The sequence below is a fragment of the Lepidochelys kempii genome, chromosome 1, assembly GCF_965140265.1.
Source record: "Lepidochelys kempii isolate rLepKem1 chromosome 1, rLepKem1.hap2, whole genome shotgun sequence".
NCBI classification, from domain to species: Eukaryota; Metazoa; Chordata; order Testudines; family Cheloniidae; genus Lepidochelys; species Lepidochelys kempii.
In genome coordinates this window covers 297,607,929-297,633,741 of record NC_133256.1, presented here as the reverse complement: position 1 = coordinate 297,633,741, position 25,813 = coordinate 297,607,929, and the positions used below count along the sequence as shown (strand labels likewise).

Below are 25,813 nucleotides of genomic sequence, written 5' to 3'. Positions count from 1 at the left end.
CAGCATACCAGCAGCCTAACCATTGTCAACTTTTTATAGGAATTGGTGTCCTATATTGGGCAACTAAGAAGAAACTGATTAACTGTGAAGAGCTACTGCAGTGAATCTACAATCCCGGTTCAGTGGGACTGCTCATATGTGTCTGTCGGACAGATTCCTAAAGAACGAGCCCTAGCACTTTGGGATACTTTTCATCATGTTAGGAAATGCAGGTCTTATTGCAGTTGCACAATGCAAATGTGCTTTTGATACTCAATGTTATTGCTTAATTCTTAGTGGAATATTGAGGATAAAAACACAAGAGTAGAACTAAATAATGATTGATTGTTAAATTTATATTTAATATTTACAAGACATTCTGTTTTCTTTGTTTTTCAGCATATCCAGAATGGGTAGAACATATCAATGACACAGAGAGAGACATAGGCAGTGATCTATACTGGCCTTGTGTAGCCACAGGCAAGCCTACTCCAACAATCAGGTGGTTGAAAAATGGAGTATCGGTTGGTATATTTCTATGTATTTTGCTGTATTAATTGTTTATGTAGACATTGAAAACAATTTTTAAAGTATGCATTATTAAACAGTTAGAAGCCTTGTGAATTATATGATATAAACTTTTGATAATTCAGACTGCATTAAGGATAAAATGTATTTTTATACCCTACTTATATCTCAGTCTGCTTTTTGGTTGTTAAATATATCTTCTCCCATTTCATATTCAGTTCAGATAGCCTGCTTTTTCATAGCATACAGTTGGGATACAGAGATCTTTTTTTTTTTTTTTACTGGGAGCCTTTACAATGAATGCTATTTTGTTGTCTCTAAATAAAAGTCCCCCCCCCATTTTTTTTTCCATTTTACCACATTAAACATGAATGTATCTCAAAAGATACATGGAAAAGACCGTGCCAATGGAGGGATGTTGAAAATGTTTAAAAATAAGATTGCTCTTCTCATTCTATTACATACAACTTTTTCATGTATTTCATGTCACAGAATATTGCAAATTTCATGTTTTCAGTGGACGTGAAATGTAAAATAAAAGCACTGCCAAATAACTTAGACCTAATTTTCTATCAGCTTTCCAATTGTTATCCTTTTTGGAGGAGTATTTTCTGGGTCTTAAATGTATATATTAATTTTCACTTCAGCATTCTCAACAATAGTTTTAATAGCCGTTGGTAGGGCTTCTCATTTTAAGTTTTAACTGATAAATGCTGATATAGCACCCCCTACAGAAAAAGAAATGAGATTGGTGTTTATTCAGTGAATACCGGAGAAACACTGGAAATGGTTACTTGTACCTAAAGGCTTGTCTACATGGATTACAAGGGTATGATTTCTAAAGTACACTCCAGTGTGTTGCACATTAATTGGTCTGTGTAGACCCTGCTGGTGCACATTAAAGTTTCCCTAGTGCACTTTCACATAGTGTCGTTTGAAATAGTACTTAAGTAAGTAACCGTAAGTTAAAGTGCACGAAGGACCATTACAATGGGATTACTTGTTATAGTAAATACAAAGAGAGAGCTTTGAAAAATCCTGATTTTTGGACATCTACATAGGACTCAACACTGCTACTAATATAAACCCCAAAAAATGAAATTAATAAACTCCCCAAAACAGAAACCCTACCATGTTTATGTTGGACTCACAGTATTATGTGTTCTGTTGCGGGAGAACAGGCCAAAAAGAAGAGGGTTGACAAGACAACTAATACACTGCTGCATTTCCCGAGCTGTGATGACAGTGATACTGGTATACAGACAAAGAAAACAATGGGGCACAGCTATTTTGGCTGTGTGCTTTGAGAAAAATCTGGGAGGGGGGAGCAGGGATATCAGTGTCTGCCATATGGAAAAGGATTAAAACAGAAGAAAACAATCTTATTTTCAAGCTTCTGTGGTTATTACAAACAAGTGATTTAACAAGTAAATTAAATGCAAGTAAATGCCCCTTTTGACTGGACGGTCACTGACAAAATCTACATATTGGATTGCAGAAAATATCATGTAGTTCTCAAATAATATGTCACACAGTTACACTTTGTGTTAGAATTAAAATATTATTTCCAATAGAAAAAAACAAAAATATTCTCATTTCCATGAGAACATTTTCTGTTTCTAAATCAAACAGGTTTTCTATTTTTTACACTAAATATTTCCCTTGGTTGAGACAAAGAGAGAATTCCCTTTAGAAAAGCTGATTGTACTGGTTTTGATTAATCAAAAATATTTCAGAGAATGCAAAAATATTTCTTTAATTTTCAGCTCTCCCAGATACTACAATTGACCCTTATGTTAGGTCTAAAGCTGCTCAGCCAGTTTTCCGCAAGAGCATAGTTTATTATCTTTTTTTTAAATGGTTATCTACTGTCATTCACAAAAGGTCTTGCTGTGTTTCTGTTTGGGGTTTTATTTTTCCCAAGCTGTATCAGCTACTTAATCATATTTACCATGTTACTGGTTAGTAGAAGCAAGACACTCAAAGAGGCCCACATCAATCCGCACTGAAGTCCTTTAGAAGAATCCCATTGACTTCAATAGGTTGTAGAGCGAGCCTTAACAAATACTAATATTATTGTAAAACAAGGTGCTACAATATACTGTAGATGTATCTTGCAATTTGTTGAAGTAAAGCACATTAGTGTGGGCTATTGGCTTAGTGGATGTGCTATGTGTTAAGCATGTGGAAAAAACAGATTTGGTTCCTGGCTCTCCAGCAATCTTAACACTGGATCTGCAGTATTAGGATTGTTATAGAGGCATCTCACACTGATGTATGCAATTGCTCAGCCATGATCCTTCCAGTCAAGTAGAGAGCCAGCATGGAATCTTTTCATTCAAAAAGATGGTGGCTGCTACATAGTGCCATGAAGCCTGGAATGTAAAGTAGGGAAAAATAAAGGGTCTTCAGTGCTTTAAAGGAATGTGAAAGACTCACCTCAAGCACTAACACCAAATAAGAAAATTAAAGGAGCATGGAAGGATAGAAATCTTAGTGAATGTGTAGTGAAAGTGATATTCTTATTGTTCTGGATTTTTTTTTTTTAGTTCCGGAGAGGTGAATTAAGAATACAAGGCCTGACTGTCAAGGATGCTGGCATGTATCAATGTATAGCAGAAAATATACATGGAATTATATACGCAAATGCTGAGCTGAAGGTTGTGGGTCAGTGAGATATTCTGTTTTTGTTTCGACTTGTAAAATACTTTCAAATCTGGACAAAATGGTAGTCAGATTTCCATGTTTACAAGCACTGATTTTTATGTAAAATACAGAGTCATGGCACCACATTGCTTATTCTGTAATAATAAATCTAATAACTGTATTGCCCTGTTCTTATTGAATATAGCTGAGATGTTTTAACACTGGAAATATTTAAAATCTCTAACGGGGTACTACCAAGAGGCTGAGAAACCAAATTTTACCACCTTTAATCTTGTCATTACTTTGTAAGAAATGTCTTCTGGATTTTCACCTCCTCGTGTTGACTTCCCACTGTAGCTGCAAACTTGGACGGGTCTCATATCAAGGGTTTGCAGTGCTTATGGACCACCCAGAGCTGGCTGAGGAGTGGCTTCTGCCATTGCTCATCTTACTTACTCGATTGGGCACCCCCTGCTTTCTCCAGCACCTGCTCTGCCAATCAACATGCAACTTCTACTTGACTGCTGATGCTCTTCCTACCCACTTCTTGCCCTCCCACAGCCTATCAGGAGCTGATGCTGTAACCCATCCTCTTTAACCCAGTCTAGTGGCTAGACCACTTTTAGAGGTTTAAGCCTGTTACTGCTGCCAAGATAATTGATGATGTTCTATAGCTCAAGCAGTAGAAACTCAGATTGTTAGATCCAGAGGTCCAATGTTCAACCACAGTGGATGACCCCCATTGACATATTTATATTGGTCAATGCCCTGGCAAGCTTATGTGGCTCTCTCAGGGATTTCCTGAGCCCAGTTGGCTTGTGATCTTCTCATCTCACATCTGCCTCCAGCCCATGTCTGCTTCTCCACCTCCCAGCCCCCGAAGTTCTACCTTCTCATCTGCCTGCCTCTCTCCCACAGCTAGAGCTCCCATGGTGCATGACCAGTTCTGCCCTGAAACTTCTCAGCCCACCCAGGCCTTTGGTTCCCCTCCCTTCCTCCAGCTCCTCATCACTCCTGCCACCAGTCTTGAGTTCCTCACTTCCCAGCTCAGGAACACATTATCCTTCACTATTCACTTCACAACACTTCCAGTAAGTCCCCTTGTCATAAATATAAAGGGAAGGGTAAACCCCTTTGAAATCCCTCCTGGCCAGGGGAAAGCTCCTCTCACCTGTAAATGGTTAAGAAGCTAAAGGTAACCTCGCTGGCACCTGACCAAAATGACCAATGAGGAGACAAGATACTTTCAAAAGCTGGGAGGAGGGAGAGAAACAGAGGGTCTGTGTGTCTGTCTTATGCTGGTTTCTGCCGGGGATAGACCAGGAACGGAGTCTTAGAACTTTTAGTAAGTAATCTAGCTAGGTATGTGTTAGATTATGATTTCTTTAAATGGCTGAGAAAAGAATTGTGCTGAATAGAATAACTATTTCTGTCTATCTTTTTTGTAACTTAAGGTTTTGCCTAGAGGGGTTCTCTATGTTTTTGGATCTAATTACCCTGTAAGATATCTACCATCCTGATTTTACAGGGGGGATTTCTTTATTTCTATTTACTTCTATTTTTATTAGAAGTCTTCTTGTAAGAAAACTGAATGCTTTTTCATTGTTCTCAGATCCAAGGGTTTGGGTCTGTGGTCACCTATGCAAATTGGTGAGGCTTTTTATCCAACATTTCCCAGGAAAGGGGGGGTGCAAGTGTTGGGAGGATTGTTCATTGTTCTTAAGATCCAAGGGTCTGGGTCTGTAGTCACCTAGGCAAATTGGTGAGGCTTTTTACCAAACCTTGTCCAGGAAGTGGGGTGCAAGGTTTTGGGAAGTATTTTGGAGGGAAAGACGTTTCCAAACAGCTCTTCCCCAGTAACCAGTATTAGTTTGGTGGTGGTAGCGGCCAGTCCAAGGACAAAGGGTGGAATATTTTGTACCTTGGGGAAGTTTTGACCTAAGCTGGTAAAGATAAGCTTAGGAGGTTTTTCATGCAGGTCCCCACATCTGTACCCTAGAGTTCACAGTGGGGGAGGAACCTTGACACCCCTCATCTCTTTACCAGCTGTCACTCCATTACCAGCTACCCACCGCAGACCCAGATCACCCAGAAACACGTATGGATGAATGAGAGGGTTAAATATCTGTTTGCTTATTTTGAGATGGCTGTATTGATAAGATGTGAACTAAACCAACATTTGATCATTTTGCCTGAACAGCTGCAAAATTAACAGACTTATTTCCCTGCGCTGTGCACGTCTTTGGTGGAATCATAAACCAGGTTGTTGCACAGACAGAGAAGTCAACAAAAGAGAGATGTGTTGTCTTATGATCAGTTACAAATAGAGAAAAACTCAACGGGCCAACGTCTGACCCCATTATGTCTGAGTGGCTCTCGCTAAAATCATACGGCTGCTTTTGCACATCTGAGAAGAATTTGTCTGAGCAAGTGGCCAAACAGAAAACAACAGAAACTGCAAAGCTGAGGAATTGTCTACTGTTTCCTTTAGGGCTGTTTAAAAACAACCGAGAACAGAAAACAAATTTTAAATTATTTTAAAAATTCTTGTGACCTTTGAGGAAGCTGAATTTTTAAAAGTGCTGTTATCAGACTCTTAATTATGTCTGGTCCAAAGCCCACTGAGATCCATGAAAGTCTTTCTGTTGGTTTCAGTGTAGGCTGTAGAGCAGACCCATAATACAGCTGGACCAAGCTCAGATGAAATTTGAGAAATCAGCTAAGATTTTTAGGAAAGACACAACATATAAATATTATGTTGTTAATGTAACTAATTTGTCAGACCTTCCACTGTTGCAGAGCCAAATTTCTGCATCTATGCTCACCTGCATAGTGGAAATTGTGGAGCCCAATTCCTTAGTTCTTCATAGAGTCGTTAATTTTAACGGTAGAAGGGACAATCTGATAATCTAGGCTGACCTCCTGTATATCACAGGCCACAACACCACCCAGCACCCACACGCTTAACCCCGCACCTAAATTAGACCAAAGCGTTAACTGTCTAGTCTTCTATGGGCTGTATCTTCCACTAAGGTACACCAGTGTCTGAGGTACAGGTAGTCCTGCACCCACTCACAGAGGAAGGCAAAAATCCCTCAAAATCACAGGTAATCTGAGATGGGGGAAATTCCTTCCTGACCCCACATATGATGATCAGTTAGATCCTGAGGTTGTGAGCAAGACCAAGCCATCCAGGCTCCTGAGAGAGAATGCTTGGTGTCCTCAGAGCCCTGGAGCTGCCCGTCCAGTGTCCCATGTCCAGCCATGGCCATCCCTGATGCTTTACAGGAAGGAGATAAAAAAAACCAAAACAAACCCAGAATACATTGGTACATTCCTGAACCCTGCTGATGGCCATCTGAAACCCTGAAGCCTGAGCTCTTGGGAACATGTCAGAAACTTGAAGTGAGCCCTACCCTCTATAACAGTTCACTCACCAGTGGGACCCCTCATTGTGGTCGTGTCTGGGAATTACCTTCTGACACCTCCCTTTCCATGGTTGCTCACAGCATATCCCCCTCACTCTCCAGGATTCGCAGTGCTCCCTCTTCATGACAGCCCTCTGAACGGGTCACTATATGGTCCTCCCTTTTTGGGGTATCAAATACCACTGGATCAGATATCCACATGCCATTCCAGGCAGCCTTCCCATCCAAGGCCACTTTCTCAGTGGCTGGTAGGGGAACCCGGGCCTTCCCACTAGTCTCCCCACTTCCCTTCTCTATCTTCTGCCTCCACCCCTGGGTTTAATGGCCAACATTCCCTCCTTCCAGAGAGTAACTGTAGACTACTTCCCCTCTTTGACTTCTTGTTAGACTCTCTAGCCCTAAACAAATCCCCTTCTCAGAGGGAGTGACTGCAGACTGCTTCCCCTTCAGCCTTTTCCTGTCCCCAGCTTCATCCCTTTATGCAGGCCCAACCTGCTCCTGCCTAGCTGAACTTCATCTTCCATTAGGCCTTGTAAGTCCCTGGCTTCCCTCCAGGTGTGGCCTACAAGGTTAATTGACCTCATTTAACCTGCTCTGCCTTGTGTGAGATGGGCACCCCATCATACAATCGCACTCATAAATGTGTCAGGCTCTCTCTTAAAGCTAATTAGAGTGCTTGCCCTCCACAATTACTATTGGGAGGCTGTTCTAGAATCTCATCCATTCCCCTAGTTCTTCTGATGGTTAGAAACCTCCTTCTTATTTCCAGCCTGAAATTGTTCATGGCCAGTTTATCTCCATTTGTTCTTATGCCAACATTGCCCTTTAGCTTAAATAGCTCTTCACCCGCCCTGGTATTTTTACCCCTAATGTATTTATAGAGAGCAATCATATCCCCTCTCAGCCTTCTTGCTAGACAAAACAAGCCAAGCTCTTCTGGTCTCCTCTCATAAGATAGGCCCTCCATTTCCTGATCATCCTAGTTTCTTTTCTCTGCACAGTTTCCAGTACTGAACCTGTTCCAGTTTAAATTAATCTTTCTTGAACATGGGTGATCAGAATTGTACACAGTATTCCAAATGAGGTCTTACCATTGCCTTATACAAAGGCCTTGATAGTTCTCTATTTCTACTAGAAATGCCTCACATAATACATCCTAGGATTGCATTTGCCTTTTTCACAACCACATCACACTGGTGGCTTATAGTCATCCTGTTATTGACCCACCATGCCCAGGTCTCTCTCCTTCTCTGGCACTTCCAACAGTGAGCCTCCAGTTTGTAGTAAAAATTCTTATTATTAGACCCTAAGTGCTTGACCTTGCACTATGTATTGTTGAATTTTATCCCATTTTCTGTCATGCCAGTCTTCAAGGTCATCCAGATCTTTCTGTATAATATTCTGATCCTCCTCTGTGTTGATGATGCCTACCACCTTCGTATCATCAGCACATTTTATTAGCCCACTCTTACATTTTGTGCTAGATCATTAATAAAAATATTAAATAAGATTGGTCCCAAGACCGATCTTTGAGGAACTCCACTAGTAACCTCCTTCCAGTTTGATAATTTATTTTTCAGCACAACCTGTTGCCTTCACCCCTTTAGCCAGTTCCTTGTATACCTTGTAATCCCTAATTTAACTGATAATTTCCCATGTGTTACCGTGTTAAATGCTTTCCTTCAGTCCAAATATTCAAAAATCAGTTATTTTCTCCAAGAAGGAAATCAAATTAGTTTGGCATGATCTTACATTTGGTAAACCCACGTTGCATTACATCCCCTTTACCATTTACCTTCATGAATGTAATTATTTTTTCCTTCACAATTTGTTCTAAAGTCTTGCACAATACTGAGGTCAGACTAACAGGTCTGTAATTGCCTGGATCATTCTTATCCCCTTTCTTAATTATAGATATGTATGCTTCAATACACCCAGATTATCTTTAATGTCCTAAAACAAACAGTATTACATACCTTGTCAAAAGATATGACAACAGTGTCCATATGTTGCTTTTTCTCTTCAGCTTCACCTCCTAATTTTGAACTGAACCCAATGAAGAAGAAGATCTTGGCTGCTAACGGAGGCCGTGTAATAATTGAATGCAAGCCTAAAGCTGCTCCTAAACCAAAATTCTCATGGAGCAAAGGAACAGAACTGCTCATAAATGGGAGCAGGTCAGTATTGATTCTAGAGAGCATGATTGGTCTTAGAATAGTTTTATGATACCTATATATTCAGCTGAAATAGAAATTTAGTTAGAGTGCAAATTTTACAATAGATTTTTATTGATTAGTGAATTCTTGAGGCAAAATTGAAGCAAAGAACCATTCTTAATTAAATTATTTATTTTTATTCTTCATTCTTAATGAAAAATTCAAAACATTAATTCTCATTTTGCATATAAATCTTCCATGTAAACTTGCAGTTCAGCTTGTACATTTACTGAGCATTAGCCATGAAATTTTGGGTCTGGGTTTGGCAGTGCTTTAATTTTTATTTAACTTTCACTTCTCCCATTTTTATTATGTTCCTGCTTGCTATTCTTCTCCAGTATTGAAATGCAGTGGCAATTCATGAAGGAGAAAGAAAAGTTACTTACCAGTAACTGGAGTTCTCTGGGGGTACACTGCCTACCACTGGTAGCAGCATGTAGGGTATGTATAGCTAGACTCCTCAGTAAAAGCAGGCTGCACCCATACTGTGGTTAGTAGCTACACTGTGGTAGTTGACGGACCTTTTCCTAGACTCCGCTAGTGTGGAAAGGCTCTGGCAGGGAGAGGCAGTGAGGAAACACTACCGCCTTTTCCAACTGCCTCCCCGCACCAGAGTCTTTCACATGCCACAGTGAAAGACTCTGGTGCGGGGAGGCAGTTGGAAAAGGCGGTAGTGTTTCCTCACTGCCTCTCCCTGCCAGAGCCTTTCCACACTAGCGGAGTCTAGGAAAAGGTCCGTCAACTTCCCACAGCTTGAGCCTTTCCCTGCTGCAGGGAAAGATTAAAAAGAGTAGGACTGTTCATCTTAGAAAAAAAGACAACTAAGGGAGGATATGATAGAGGTCTAAAATCATAATGGTATGGAGAAAAATGAGTAAGGAAGTGTTATTTAACTATTCATATAACACAAGAACTAGGAGATCACTCAACGAAATTAATAGGTGGCAGGTTTAAAATAAACATAAGGAGGTACTTCTTCACACAACACACAGTGAACCTGTGGAACTTGTTGCCCGGGGGTGTTGTGAAAGCCAAAGGGATAACTGGGTTCAAAAAAGAATTAGATAAGTTTATGGAGGATAGGTCATAGAATCATAGAATATCAGGGTTGGAAGGGATCTCAGGAGATCATCTAGTCCAACCCCCTGCTCAAAGCAGGGCCAATCCCCAATTTTTGCCCCAGATCCCTAAATGGCCCCCTCAAGGACTGAACTCACAACCCTGGGTTTAGCAGGCCAATGCTCAAACCACTGAGTTATCCCTCCCCCCAATCCATCAATGGCTATTAGCCAGTATGGTCAGGTACACAACCCCATGGTTTGGGTGTCCCTAAAGGTCTGACTGCCAGAAGCTGGGACTGGACGACAGGGGATGGATCACATAATAATTGCCCTGTTCTGTTCATTCCGTCTGAAGCATGTGGTACGGGCCACTGTTGGAAGACAGGATACTGAGCTAGATGGACCATTGGTCTGATCCAGTATGGCCATTCTTATGTGCTTATGTACTCTGAGTGTATATCCTCTGCAGATGCACAATGGCCCTTCCTTCTCCCCATTCTTCAGTACACTCAGGAGCAGTAAATCTGGACTTAGAGCCTCTTACACTCTCAGGTTTTAAAATCAAGTTAACTATAAGTTCCCTATGCTGATTATACTGCCACTATGGTTCACTATAGTGTTGTCTATGATTCAGATGCATAGTTCCTATGCCGTGAAACAGCAGAGGCAATATTGCTGGTGCATGCCAATTATATGTTAATAGTTTCATGGTAATTTACAAAGGTTTCCTGTATTCTTAATTTGATATAGCATACAGATGTATTGGCAAACATATATAGGGTTTTATTTTCAGAAATCTTTACTTACACAAGGTATAATTAAAATTGATTTAATGCTTAATGTAATGTTTCTCCAATTTATTTTATTTAAATATATACGCCACTATGTTTTTCAGTTTCTTCTTTTTGTCATAGCTGCCTAGCCTACTTAAGCTCATCCTTTGCCAAAACAAATCAATGTAGTAGCTTAGCCGATGTAAAGGTAGCTTATTTATAAACATCCCATGCACTATAGAAGTCACCTTTTAAATGCTATACTAAATGAGATTTTCAAAGCTTTAAACCCAATACTCAGAGAATTTCCCTGGCTGCAGATAAACTCCCTCAAAAAACTAATTTAAAATATCAGAGTTAGCCTAAAAGGGGGTGCTTAGTTTTCAACACTAACTTATAATTGTTTAAAACACAGCATTTAGAAAGTTTAGAAATTTTTAATTTGCAAAGCGTAAAAATCTGAGGATGATTCATGACTGTTACCCCACCACAAGTAGGAATCTACCCCATGGATAGAAGTTAATTAATGTTAAATTAGGAAGGGATGTCCATGAATTTATATATAACATTTTAAGGAATACTGAAAGTATTCATTAGCCTTGTTTCATATAGCAAAAAAGAGTTAAATCAGAATGTGCATAAGGAATCAGTTTTGAGGAGCTGTTAGTAAATTCCACCAGAATCAAAAATAATAGCTCTTGCTTGTCCTCCATTGCTATTTCATGTTTGTTGGTGGAAAAACCAATAATTTTATTTAAATATTAGGTTTTTCCCAAGGGATATTGCTCTCCATTAAATAGATGTCATTATGCCAACACTTTCTGCCCATCAACCTTGTAGGAAATGTCTACACTGCAGTAAAACACCAGTAGCTGGCCCATGGCAGCTGACTCAGGCTCTCAGGGCTCAGGCTATAAAATTGCAATGTAGACATCTGGGTGCTGGCTGGAGCCTGAACTCTGGGACCTTCCTGGAACTAGATATCTACACTGCAATTTTATAGCCCTGCAGTCCAAACCCCGTGAGCCTGAGTCAGCTGACATAAGCCAGCAGCGTTTATTTTATTGCAGTGTAGACATACCAGTAGTGTCCCATTCTATACATGGGGCAGATCCTCAACAAGTTCCTTGAGTAGATTTAGTGGAGTCCACTTGACATGATCGGAGCTGCTCTACCACATACCATCAGTAGAAAGACATGGTTCGTTCAAGCTTCTAGGAGCTGCATAGAAGCTTAAAGATGGGTTTCCATATCTGTGAGGGGAACATTTTGTCTTCTGAAATAGAATTCATCTTCACAGGAGGCAAGCTGCCAGTGCTCCTTAGCAATCAATGATTACATTGAATTATCCTGTCTTAAATCCCTCTTTAAAATCTACCTCTGCCATGATGCTTATGAATCACTGCCACCTGGAAGTGGTTAGGTTGGTGACTGCCTGTGGCTCCTGATTTATGTAAATATACCAATCTCTACCTGCTCCCACCCAACCCCATTTGTTTATTTATTCTTCTGTCCGATTGTGAGCTCTCTGTTCCAAACTCCCTTTGTTTCACTCCCTTGTTCAATGCCTGGCACAGTGGGGCCCCGATCCCCGACTGAGGCCTTGTGGTGGTTTCTACAGCATAGATTTATTTAATAATTTATTTACAAACTAATTCTAATTATTTTATCTAGATGTTAAAATATGATATTACTTTGAGAGAGACTATAATTAGTGGTATATTGTTTTTAAATAGGGGATTTTTAGGTGAGGGGCTTTGAAGGAATATGTCAGAGATTTCTTGGATTTGTGCACTATTGGTTCACCACAGGTGATGCAAGTTCAAATCCTAGCTCATATCCTCAGTGAAATTTAGACTGGATGTCTCATCCCAATCCATAGTGAGCATTTGTCTATACAGTTTGTACTTTTGGAAGTCTCAGCTCAAAATAAACCTAGAAGTGAAATTGCAGGGAGGTGATAAGTCAAAATATCATTAATGTTGACTGGAATACCTTCCTTAGCACCTAGTTTTAGTCACTCTAATTAGTCTTGCGCTTATTTGAGTATTAAACTTACAAAACTAAAAGAAAAAATATTTGAGAGAACGTAAATAAGTGAAAATAATCCCCTCAAATGTAAATTGTATGCTTTATTCCAGATCCCATTAACCATACTAAACTCTGTTTAAATCATGGTGGGGTACTGGAGCATATATAAAAGCAATAGTTAGACGTCAGCCATTGAGAGACCCTTATGATCTTTGTTTTGACTTATTTAGGGATTTCCACTGGAAATACTTTGTTCTTTCTGATGCAAATAACTATTTTAACTTGTGGTATGTTTTTCATACTTTCAATAGGATATCTATTTGGGATGATGGTAGCTTGGAAATTGTTAATATCACTAAGCTGGATCAAGGCAGCTACACATGTTTTGCAGAAAATAACCAAGGAAAAGCTAACAGTACTGGTACTCTGGAAATCACAGGTAAAACTCCATTTTTGTGAGTTCATTTCACATAACATGCTTCAATTTAAAATGATAAAACTTTGCTTTATAAGATTTCCCTTTAAGACTTTCCCCGCAAGCCATTTTATGTTATTTCTTTCCAACTGAATTGAACTGAATTGCCCATTAAGAGATAGATTATGGCTTTTAAGCAACAGCCCTAAATAGGGGAAGCATGCAACTGCACCACTGCAGGAGGAGCAAAGGAAAGGAAGTGTCTCAGTTCTTCCACCAGTGCTGTTCCTTCCTCCGGAGGGTCAATAATCTGATCCATTCATTCAGATGGTGCTGATATCTCTCCCTCATGCAGTAGCCCAACACTGCAGGCCAACACACAGAGAGATGGGTCCATAACCATCCTCCTGCCTGCCCCTCCTTGGCTCCTCTCAGTTTCTTTTTCAGAGCACGGGGTCGTGAGCAGTGCAATTAAATAAATCATTTATTTGAATTTGCAATGTGGGATCATTCATCCAAATAAACATGCCACTGTAACACTTTGCAGTACTGGTATCAGATGCTGATATACTTAATCACACCTTTTACAGCCCTGTCAGATAACTGAAGGGAGGAGGAAGGGAAGATAGTGTTCATGAGATAGTGTTCATAGTGTTCACTTCATGAGCACTTCTGTCTGCCAGGCCTCTGGAAAACCACCTATGTATTAAATGTATTTGAAAAGAAAGCATTTCCTGCAGCCAAAATGTGGCAGTCTTGCTCAACAGCATGCTGCCACAAAATAAACTTAGCAACATAAGTGTGAATCCATGAGGACATATGACTGCATTTTTTGTAACTATTTCCCTGGACCATGTGTAATGATGTTTCAAACATTGTAAAGAATTTATTTTGAATCACGAGGTCTGTTTAACTAGTATGATTATTTATTTTCCTTTGTATTTTGTAGCTTTGTTTTTTAATCACTACATTCATCATTCTTAGTTTTCTGGAAACATTTGTAAATAAATATTCAACCCCTCTAACATTATACTATACATTTTAGAATCATAAAAAAATAATTGACTTACAAATCTCCACAGTTAAACATTTAAACCATATGTGTTTATAAACTAAACATAAACCATTTCTTTTTGTAGCTGAGGACTCTGACTTAGTTCATCTAAGGAGGGTAAACTAATGACTGAGCATGTCCTTTGCATTGCAACTTTAACCAACAGAAACAGTGAAAGGCTAGATGGCAGATTTCAAAACTTGGTTTCTGTCGTGGATACGTGAGAATTTCCTCTAGCACTGTGTCTACACGATGGGTGTAACTACACATGTCAGTGAAAGGCTCTGGCAGTGGGGAGGCAGTGCAGAAAGGTTTCAGCCGCTCTCCACTGTCAGAGATTTTCACTTGGTGAGGACAGGCTCTGGCAGGGGGCAGACAGCAGGGAAAGCCTGAGTCTTTGCCTGCCGCCTCCCCATTGCTGGAGTTTTTCACAGTGGTGGGGAAGCTGCTGGAGTCTTTCTCCACTACCTCCTCCCTGCCAGAGACTTCCGCTGCTATTGGAGTCTTTTCCTGTGGTCGTGGAAAGCTCCAGCAGAGCCAGCAGTGAGGCAGCAGGGTACCACACTGCTAAAAATAGTACTGTAGATGGGAGGCACAGCTTGGGCAAGTAGAGCGCCGTGCAGGATATGTACTTGTGTACCTTTCCACACCCTTCAGGCATGTCTTTACTCGCCTAAGCCATGCCTCCTGGTCTATGCTGTTATTTATACCTGTGCTAGGGGCCTACATGTGTATGTAGACGACACGCCGCTGAAAGAAGAGTGCAGTGCAGACATACTCTAGAATACCTCTCGGTCAGGGGAAGGCAAACTACGGCCCATGGGCCAGAACCGGCCCATCAGGGCTTTCAGTCCAGCCCGTGGGATTGCCAGCCCCGTGGCTCAGCTGGGCTAAGGCAGGATCCCTGCCTGCCCTGGCCCCGCACCACTCCCGGAAGTGGCCGGCACCCATCTCCCTGTGGCCCCTGGGCGGGGGAGAGAGGGCTCCGTGTGCTGCTCTAACCTGCAGGCACTGCTTCCGCAGCTCCCATTGTCCAGGAACGGGAACTGTGGCCAATGGGAGCTACAGGGGTGGTACCACAGGCGAGGGCAGCACGCAGCAGAGCCTCCTGCCCCACCCTACTCCAAGGAGCCACTGCTATACATGCTGGCCATTTCTGGGAGCGGCGTGGGGCCAGGTCAGGCAGGGAGCCTGCCTTAATCCCACTGCCACCCCGGAGCAGCTCAAGGTAAACGGCACCAGGCCAGAGCCCACACTTCAAACGCCTCCTGTAGCCCGCACCCCAACCCCCTGCCTTGAGCCCCTGCTGCTCCCGTCCTGCACCACAGCTCCCTGTCCTGAGCCCTCACCCACCTGCCCTGAGCCCCCTGCCGCACACCACACTCCTCCTACACCCAACCCCCTGCCCTGAGCCTCTTCCTGCACACTGCACCCCCTCCCACACCCTGCACTCCCTCCTGCACCCCAGCCCCCTGCCCCAGCTCTATATTCATGGCCCTGCATGCAATTTCTCCACCCAGATGTGGCCCTCGGGCCAAAGGGTTTGCCCACCCCTGCTCTAGGTTGATAGAAGACTCTACAATATAAAACAAAATCCAGCAACAGTTGTAAAATCAGCTACCAAATGTACACACACATGGTTAGAATACCATTCCCTTCTGTAACGCTAAGCTCTTTGGTATCAAAGCATGCGTCAGCTAAATTAGATCTGTATAACAAGATCCCTGAGGGATTTCATGGAGTCTCCAGCTCTTCTTCTTTTCTTGATTATAGTAAGCTCTGATTATACATATTTTTATTCTTTTCTTCTATTCTTTTCTGTCCCTTCTCATCATAGCTATATGCATAATTAAACATTATTTCTCAATAGACATATTAGAATTAGGGTGGAGTAATGGAAATGAGAGCACTGAGCAGAGCTCCCCATTCTTTAATGATATATATTTTTTAATAAAGCCAGGATTATTATGAACAAAAAAATACACAATGGGTCATGCAAAATGGATCATTTGTCTTCTACACATGAAATAGTCTGTGAAAAAAACTAACTCAGCATAGCTGGTTATAGTCATCATGGTCAAGAGGCTAAAATATGTATTATCAGAGAATGAGCAAACAAAAGGCAAGGCATTTCAGTTGTAAGGGTGTTGTCACTTTTCTTAGTATAGCACCCCTCTGTTCGAAATTAGTGTTCCCCTTTGAAATGTAGTTGCATAAATAACATGTAAATGAGTTTGTTCTTTTCATGTATAATCAAACAGCTAGATTTGCATCTGTATATTCACTTGTTTATTAGAATTTTCCACATTTTCTTTTAACTTCACAGAAGCTACAAAGATTACCTTAGCACCAACTAATGTTGATGTCACAGTTGGAGAGAATGCCACCATGCAGTGTATTGCGTCCTATGATACTACGTTAGATCTGACCTTTATTTGGTCTCTAAATGGCTACATGATAGATTTTGAAAAAGAGCATGATCATTACGAAAGGAGTGTTATGGTAAGATTCTGCAGACCCTCATTTGATACGCTAAACTCTGGTTTTCAGTATCATGAAACACATGGTGTTTTCTGTATATTCTAGTTTATTGGTTCATACCCAGGAAAATGCGTCTGGAATCACCTATCTAAAGAGGCTTAAAATTATAAAACAAGGATCAAGGCCTGTAAATGTTATTTACAGTTCATTAGTTACTTCATAATGGAGAAGTGAAGAGGTTGTTTGTAAAAATTCATATGTTCTCCTAACCTTTTTCTTTAGCGGTTCCCATTTTTCACTTTAAAGGCTTTTGTGGAATCCCAATCACCAAACTAGAGCTCGTTGATTCTGATTAATAAATTGTCTGACAAATGCTACTCTCTTTTTCTGATTGTGAATAGTTCACAAACCTCTGCTGACTTATTTGAATGTATTTGAATAGTTTGAATGAATGAATTGCAGCCAGTGTGCTGTGTCAAATGGATCACTTTGACTCTTAACTATGTGCTATACATGCAGTGTGAGTCTCAAAGGTCCAAACTGTGTAAGCCCGTCACTCCCCACAAGTTTTCCTCTTGTCTTCAATAGGAGTACTTTTGTGAATAATTTCCACTAGTGTGAATAAGGGATTTGCAGTCTGGTCCATAGTGTCATTTCTAAATGGCTGACTTAAACATTTAAAATGAAAGAACAAGGAATAATAAATGATAGATAGTGAATACAGATAGTGAAGAGGTAGGCTGGCACCAAACATAGCACAAATAATCTTCAAAGGGAAAGATATTTGTCTTCCAGAAGCTGGATGACAGGGGATGGATCACTTGATAATTGCCTTCTTCTGTCATTCCCTCTAAAGCATCTGGCACGGGCGGTTGTCGGAAGACAGGATACTGGGCTAGATGGACCATTGGTCTGACACAGTATGGCCATTCTTATGTTCTTATATATGTGTATTCCTTATACCTGTCTGTGCTCTTCTAATGAGCATTTTCAGGCTCTTGCACAGGATGGTGAGTAGGAGAAAAAAATTCAATAAGCACTCAGTCCTAAGTTTCTTTTAAGACTAAACAAGCTAATTCAAAGTCACTCATTTTGGCACACATAAAGAGGCATCCCAGATATTCTTAATGAGCATGTGGGGTTATCCCATTCCATCTGCTAGGCCATTTCTCTGGCAAACTTTTTGTCTTGGGCATAAATCTTCTCTGGTTCAGTGTGTCCCATGATGTCATGTTTTAGCAAACTATCTGCAACACATGAGGTCATACACTGCATATATTTATTTCCTTTTGCGGAAAGCCTCCATCTCATAGCTCTGTGCTTGGACCAAATTTAAATTGTATAAAAACACACAACAATAAATACTAAATACAAACAAATTATCCAACCCAGACCATACAAACTGAAAAAATATTAGCCCAGAATAAATATCAATAAAATAATTGTCCCCACATCCAGCCATTCTTAATCTTCAACCCACCCTCTTATTGAAATCCCAAGAAAAACAGTGGATTTTGCATCATGCCTATGGATTAACCCACCCTGGTGAAGGTTGTAGGTCTGGGAGGCAAGCTCCAGAATTAAGCACCCATCACAGAAAAAGACTTGCCACCACTCTCTTCATAAATGATCTGGAGGATGGTGTGGATTGCACTCTCAGCAAATTTGCGGATGATACTAAACTGGGAGGAGTGATAGATACGCTGGAGGGGAGGGATAGGATACAGAAAGACCTAGACAAATTGGAGGATTGGGCCAAAAGAAATCTGATGAGGTTCAATAAGGATAAGTGCAGGGTCCTGCACTTAGGACGGAAGAACCCAATGCACAGCTACAGACTAGGGACCGAATGGCTAGGCAGCAGTTCTGCGGAAAAGGACCTAGGGGTGACAGTGGACGAGAAGCTGGATATGAGTCAGCAGTGTGCCCTTGTTGCCAAGAAGGCCAATGGCATTTTGGGATGTATAAGTAGGGGCATAGCGAGCAGATCGAGGGACGTGATCGTTCCCCTCTATTCGACATTGGTGAGGCCTCATCTGGAGTACTGTGTCCAGTTTTGGGCCCCACACTTCAAGAAGGATGTGGATAAATTGGAAAGAGTCCAGCGAAGGGCAACAAAAATGATTAGGGGACTGGAACACATGAGTTATGAGGAGAGGCTGAGGGAGCTGGGATTGTTTAGCCTGCAGAAGAGAAGAATGAGGGGGGATTTGATAGCTGCTTTCAACTACCTGAAAGGGGGTTCCAAAGAGGATGGCTCTAAACTGTTCTCAATGGTAGCAGATGACAGAACGAGGAGTAATGGTCTCAAGTTGCAGTGGGGGAGGTTTAGATTGGATATTAGGAAAAACTTTTTCACTAAGAGGGTGGTGAAACACTGGAATGCGTTACCTAGGGAGGTGGTAGAATCTCCTTCCTTAGAGGTTTTTAAGGTCAGGCTTGACAAAGCCCTGGCTGGGATGATTTAACTGGGAATTGGTCCTGCTTTGAGCAGGGGGTTGGACTAGATGACCTTCTGGGGTCCCTTCCAACCCTGATATTCTATGATTCTATGATTCTATGATTCTATGATTCTCCTCCCTTTTAAACCAGGGGAATGTTAACTCAAGTATATCTGCTGAGCACAATTGTTGTGGTATTATATGGGGAGAAGGGCTTTTACGGTAGGCTGTGCATGAACCCGTTAGGCCTCAACAGTGGTAGGTCACACGCTAAGCTCCACCTACAATATTACCTACATTTTAACTTTCCATTCCATGGAGTCTTTCTGATTCCTATACCTGCAAAGTTGTCTGATTTGGTGATAGCCAGTTGGGTTCCTTCTTCCGCACTCTCTTTTTTAAATATCAGTCCTAATAGCTGCAAAAAAAAGTAAATTAAAAATATTTTACAAATCTGAAGCAGAACTAAAAATAAGATTTGCATAGTCACAACAGTTATCATGGGGCTGTAATCATAAACATAAAAAAGAAACATTCTGCCTAGGAGCATGCATATGATATCAGCAGTCCCACATGCATAATATAAGCAGTCCCACAAGACCAAATTAGCCAGTCCCAACTGCTGTTTAGAGCTAGTTGAAATGTTTTTGACAGGACATTTTTCTGTCAAAAAATACAAAAAATAATCGCAATTGAGGTATTTCATGGGAATGTGTCGATTTTGACCAATTTTTCAATAGGAAAATGTCAAATGTTTCAATTAATTTTATATAGACTTGTGTATTATATTAAAATATTAATTTTATGTTAAATTTCTATATATTTAATACTGAGTATATATGTAACCTATATATTTAATAATGAAATCAAGAGTCAAAACAAAACACTTCAACACTGTCAAAATGAAATGTTTTAATGGTCCTGAATCAAAATTTTGTGATTCAGAACAAAATCTTTTTTTTTACATGTCAAACTCTCCTGCTGACAAGCTCTACTGCCAAGCTGACAAGCTCTACTGCTGCTAGATTAATTTATTGTGAAGGTCTCTAGAAGCCCTATTAGTATCTTTCAATGAGAGTCTGTGTGGACTTTCTTTGTCTGACTGGCAGAATAGTGTTCTAATGCCAGTTTAAGGGCACTGAAGCTCAAAATCTTAAGGTTCCTGCAAAGTACCTTACAGAAATCTGTGTCTATCGAAACTCCAGTAGCAGCATACTAAACAACTCTAGAAATGTACTTTACAGGAATTATGAGACATGTAGATCTACCTCATTGCCATCCAAAGAAAATGATATTTTCCAAGTTTTCATCTGAGGATTGCTTCATTGATGTGTATTTAAATTTGCACTTCTGCACTGTTCAGTGCATATAGAGTACTTTGCAGAAGCCTGAAATTACAGCTTGCTGACAAGCTGGATCTTCTCTTAGATAACAGCAGGAATGAAGTCTTAGTGTCTGTCAAACCCTTCCTTAAAAAATACAAGAGCTGGGAAAATATAAAGAAGAAAGCCCTCTATTTAGACAGAAAAAAAACAACCTCTGCCTTGTAAGAGAGCAAAGTAAAAGCACACCTAATTTTTTGTCTTGGTCCTTGAGTTTAGTCCCCTGACTGCAGTCATTTAGAGAAGTTATTTAGGCTTGGGCTCAGATATGTACCACTAAACCGCAGACTGGGATTGAAAGTGTGGATAAATCAAGCAAGTGCTTTGGTGTGTAGTAAGGAAGAAAATTCATTGACATGAGGTTTTCCCCACCTTAGCCCGAGTAACACCAGAGGGGAAAAAATATAAAATGGCTTTATGCAATGGGTTAACTTTGTCAATCTGTTGGCCATGTGCAGATCCTAGGATTTTTATTCAAAAAACATATATTCAACAAGAGCTATAACTTTACAAATACCCGTGGCTATTTATGTGGTACAAGATTTTTCTTGTAATAGTACCACTATAGGGAAATTCAGTTTTTAAGGAAATTAATTTTAATGTCCCATCCTGATACTGAGGATGTTTCTGAAGAATTCTAGCAAAGTACTTCAGGAAGAACATACTGTGGCCCACTTCCCCTTGGCAAGCAACCCACTAAGAGTATTTGTGCAAGTCCTGAGGGTGCCAAGTCCTCAAAACAGCCATCCACCCCACCATGCCATTCAGGAGATGATCTCTGGACCTGCTTCTCTGTAGCTGTATATATCTGTGCAGCAAGGGCACAACACCATTCCAATTTTGGTGGCATTTTTTACACTCGCTCTACACAAGATGTAAATGACTGAACAAAGCAGTGGAGAATCCCACCCTACCACTCTTCTGGAGCAGAAACATCTACTTCATATGAATTTTCCTACTCTTAACTAACTTAGCTAGTTTTGTTGCAGATACTCTTTGACCCCCTTCCACCATTTGCTCAATCCTTTGCAGTTAGCACAGAAAGGGGCTGGGATGGTGACAGAAGGGCCTACCATGCCTCTACTCAAGGTCAGGATCTAACAGGAGCAAGCAAAGTTTGAGTAGGAGTTCTGTTGGAGGAGAAAGTATGTGGTGTTTGGTTTGATTGGTTTATTTTTCCTTGGCAGGAGTTCAGGCAGGAAGGCTATGACAGATACAGGGGAAGCAGTGGAAGTGACCCAAGGAATGGAAAAGACAGTGATGATGACTGTATGTGGAAGCTGCAGGATGTACATTATCCTGGAGCAGGTGTTGCCCCGGAATTTGACATTCCTGCTTGTACCCCAGAACTTGACAGTACTGAAGTCAGCCATTTTATATGTTAATCAGAATGGGAGGATGGGACAGAAGGTTATGGAGTTAAAGTGAATGAATAACAGCCTTGTTTTTAGGTGCTCCTGACATATTATTGTTATGGCTAGAAATACGAGAAATATTTTGAGCTAATGAGTATTTTGTTGAAATTAGGAGAATTAGTAACCCCATAGAGGTGGTTATGCTGATCCACCAGGAGCCACTAGAGGATATGTGTTTTGTTAGCGATAGCTATAAAACAATAGGTGAAAGTAAATACCTCAGAGCAGACCGATGGAGCTTTTCTTCAAGAAAGGAGTTGACATCTAAACTCCACATCAGAGTAAACTCCCTGGATGGAAGGAAGGGCCCTGGAAATCTGGCTGGTGATTACTCAAAACAATCTCAGACTGTGGGTATGTATATCTGGGATGTCCTAAACCTATTGCTTATATCTGTGTGTGCTTAAATCTAATAAACAGTAGTTTTAGATAAGAGCATGCCTACTTGTATTAATCATTTATTAGACAGAATTGCTATGTTCCTATTGATTTATTCCTGACACCACTTGGACTGAAACAGTTAAGTTACCACTGTTTTGGGTTCTGAAAACCCCAGGTAACATGGGTACCTGAAAAGAGTTTCATTTGTATGAAGTGCCGCATGATGGACCTGATGGAAGAGAAGAGGTTTGGAGATGCAAGTGGAAACGGTGGTTGAGTTTTGAAGGGGATTTGAGCAGATAATGGAAGGAAGGCAAGGGGAGGCTGAAAGAAAAAGTCAAAACTTGCAGATGCAAGCTGAACTGAAGAACTGTGAGGAAAGTGGCTAGTGGAAGCATGTGACTATGAGAACCAGGCAGAGGGAAAGACCAGCTAGTGAAGGAGAAACAGAGCTCAGGAGTAGGTTTGCTAAGTTGGAAAATGAAGAAGGGGAACAGCAGGCAATAACAGAAGGTGGGAGGGAAAGGAAGAAGAGAAGAGTGGCTAGTTCTATAGGAAGAGGGGAAAGAGTTAATGGAGAGGAGGCATTCATGGACAGAATGACTGTTCTCATGGAATAAACTCCGCCTGAGTAAGGAGGAAAATAGACTTCTGGAATGGAGGTTGGCACAATTGATTAAAAGAGCTTTAAAATAGGAACTTGGGGCAGATGGTTGGAAGATGCTCATGTAATCTCCACACCTGATTCTCATGACAGGAGTACGGGTATTAAAGAGATGTGCTGTTCAGGGAAGACCAAAATAAATATAAAAGGGGTGGAGAGCATTGTGGTGGAGTAGCATAATGATGAGGTAGACTGTAAAGAAATTAGAAGTGATGGAATGGAACAGACAGAGTCTGTTTGGGTCAAAATCACTTTGAGGAAGGAAGCTATTAGAGGTTCCCCTGTGATAGTGCTTGAGTTATACTACAGACTACCAGGTTTTAATTTAGATATGGATAGAGACCTCTTCAATATTTTTAATGAAATAAATACTACTGACAATTGTGTGATTATTCTGTGATGGCGTGAGAATTTAACTTCCCAGATATAGATTGGAGGAAAAGTTCCACTTATAATAGTAGGGCCTAGATTTTCCTGGATGTGTTAGCTGACAGATTTCTTCACCAAATAGTCACTGAATCAACAAGAGGTGATGCCATTTTAGATTTGGGATTGGTGAGTAATGGGGGCCTCATAGAACTGATTGTAGGGGACGACCTTGGTTCAGGTGCTCATGAGCTAATTCAGTTTAAACTAAATGGATGGATAAACAAATATAGATCTGAAGCTAGAGTCCTTGATTTGAAAAAGGTAAACTTTAAAAAATTAAAAAAAAGAAAAGGAGAACTTGTGGCACCTTTGAGACTAACCAATTTATTTGAGCATAAGCTTTCGTGAGCTACAGCTCACTTCATCGGATCCGATGAAGTGAGCTGTAGCTCACGAAAGCTTATGCTCAAATAAATTGGTTAGTCTCTAAGGTACCACAAGTACTCCTTTTCTTTTTGCAAATACAGACTAACACGGCTGTTACTCTGAAACCTTTAAAAAATTAAGGAAATTAGTTAGGGAAGTGGACTAGACTGAAGAACTCAAGGAACTGAGTGTGGAGGAAGCTTGGAATTATGTAACTCAAAGTTGCAGAAACTATCTAAAGCCTGCATCCCAAGCAAGGGGAAAAGATTCATAGGGAAGAGTTGCAGACCAAGCTGGATAAGCAAGCATCTCAAATGGGTGATTAAGAGAAAGCAGAAAGCCTACAAGGAATGGAAGATGGGAGGGATCAGCAAGGAAAGCTACTTCTTGGAAGTCAGAAAGTGTAAGGAAAAAGTGAGAACTGTCAAAGGCCAAGCAGAGTTGGACCTTGCAAAGGGAATTAAAACCAGTAGTAAAAGATTCTATAGCTATATAAATAAAAAAAGAAAACAAGGAAACAAGAAGTGAGACTGCCATATGAAGCAGAGATTAAAGATAATCTAGGTATGGCCCAACTCCTAAACAAATACTTTCCCTCAGTTTTTAATGAGGCTAATGAAGATTTTAAGCACAGTGCCACAGTGGCTAATAAGGATAACAAGGATATGGAAATAGAAATTACCACATCCAACATGAAAGTCAAACTCAAACAGCTTAATGGGACTAAATCGTGGGGCCTGGATAATCTCTGTCCAGGAATATTAAAGAAACTGGCACATGAAATTGCAAGCCCAATAGCAAGGATTTTTAATGAGTCTGTAAACTTAGGGATCATAATCTATGACTGGAGAATTGCTAATATAATACCTATTTTTAAGAAAGGGAATAAAAGTGACCCAGGAAAGTACAGGCCTGTTAGTTTGACTTCAGTTGTATGCAAGGACTTGGAACAAATTTTGAAAGAGAAAGTAGTTAAGAACATAGAGATAAACGGTAACTAGGATAAAATGCAACGTGGTTTTACAAAAGGTAGATCGTGCCAGACCAAACTATCTCCTTCTTTGAGAAGATAACTGATTTTTTAGACAAAGGAAATGCAGTAGCTCTAATCTACCTGGATTTCAGTAAGTCATTTGATACAGTTCCACATGGGAAATTATTAATCCACATCTTCTCCTATTTAACAAATATGAGAATTGTAAAGAGGATAAGAAAATGGTTAAAGGGGAGACCTCAATGGGTCGTACTGAAAGGTGAACGGTCAGGCTGGAGGGAGATTACTAGTGGAGTTCCTCCAGGATTGGCTATGGGACCAGTCTTGTTTAACATTTTCATTAATGACCATTGCCCAAAAAGTGGGAGTGTGCTAATAAAATTTGCAGATGACACAAAGTTGGGAGGTATTGCCAATACAGAGGAGGACCAAAATATCATACAGGAAGATCTGGATGACCTTGAAAACCAGAGTAATAGAAATGGGATTAAATGTAATAGTGCAAAGTGCAAGGTCATGTATTTATGGACTAACAACAATATTTTTTCTATAAGCTGGAGATTTATTAGTTGGAAGGTATGAGGAGGAAGATCTGGGTCTATTGGTTGATCACAGGATGACTATGAGCCACCAATGTGAAGTGGCTGTGAAAAAGGCTAATGCGATCCTAAATTGCATCAAATGAGGTATTTCTGGTAGAGACAGGGAAGTGTTAGTATCATTATACAAGGCACTTGTGACACCTCTGGAATACAGAGTGAAATTCCGGTCTCCCATGTCTAAGAAAGGTTAATTCAAATTGGAACAGGTTCAGAGAAGGGCTACTAGCATTTTCAGAGGAGTGGAAAATCTACCTTATGAGAGGAGACTCAAAGAGCTTGGCTTGTTTAGCCTCACCAAAAGAAGGCTGAGGGAAGATATGATTGCTTTCTATAAATACATCAGAGGGAAAAATACCAGGAAGGGCGAGGAGTTATTTAAAGTTGTGTCAATGTTAACACAGAACAAATGGATATAAACTGGCCATCAACAAGTTTAGGAGTGAAATTAGGTGAATGTTTCTAACTATCAGAGGAGTGAAGTTCTGGGACAGCCTTCCAAAGAGAGCAGTAGGGGCAAAAAACCTAAC

General features: G+C 40.6%; 1 protein-coding gene across 3 annotated transcripts in view; it reads left to right on the top strand.

The window, feature by feature from the left end:
• Positions 1 to 25,813, top strand: part of CNTN1 (contactin 1) — a 432,541-nt gene that overhangs the window by 294,562 nt on the left and 112,166 nt on the right. For all 3 annotated transcript variants that reach the window (XM_073328045.1, XM_073328044.1, XM_073328043.1), the window contains 5 exons: positions 379 to 503; positions 3,057 to 3,174; positions 8,608 to 8,758; positions 12,974 to 13,101; positions 16,458 to 16,633. In XM_073328045.1, the coding sequence (XP_073184146.1) occupies positions 379 to 503; positions 3,057 to 3,174; positions 8,608 to 8,758; positions 12,974 to 13,101; positions 16,458 to 16,633 (698 nt within the window). The remainder of the gene's footprint in view (positions 1 to 378; positions 504 to 3,056; positions 3,175 to 8,607; positions 8,759 to 12,973; positions 13,102 to 16,457; positions 16,634 to 25,813) is intronic.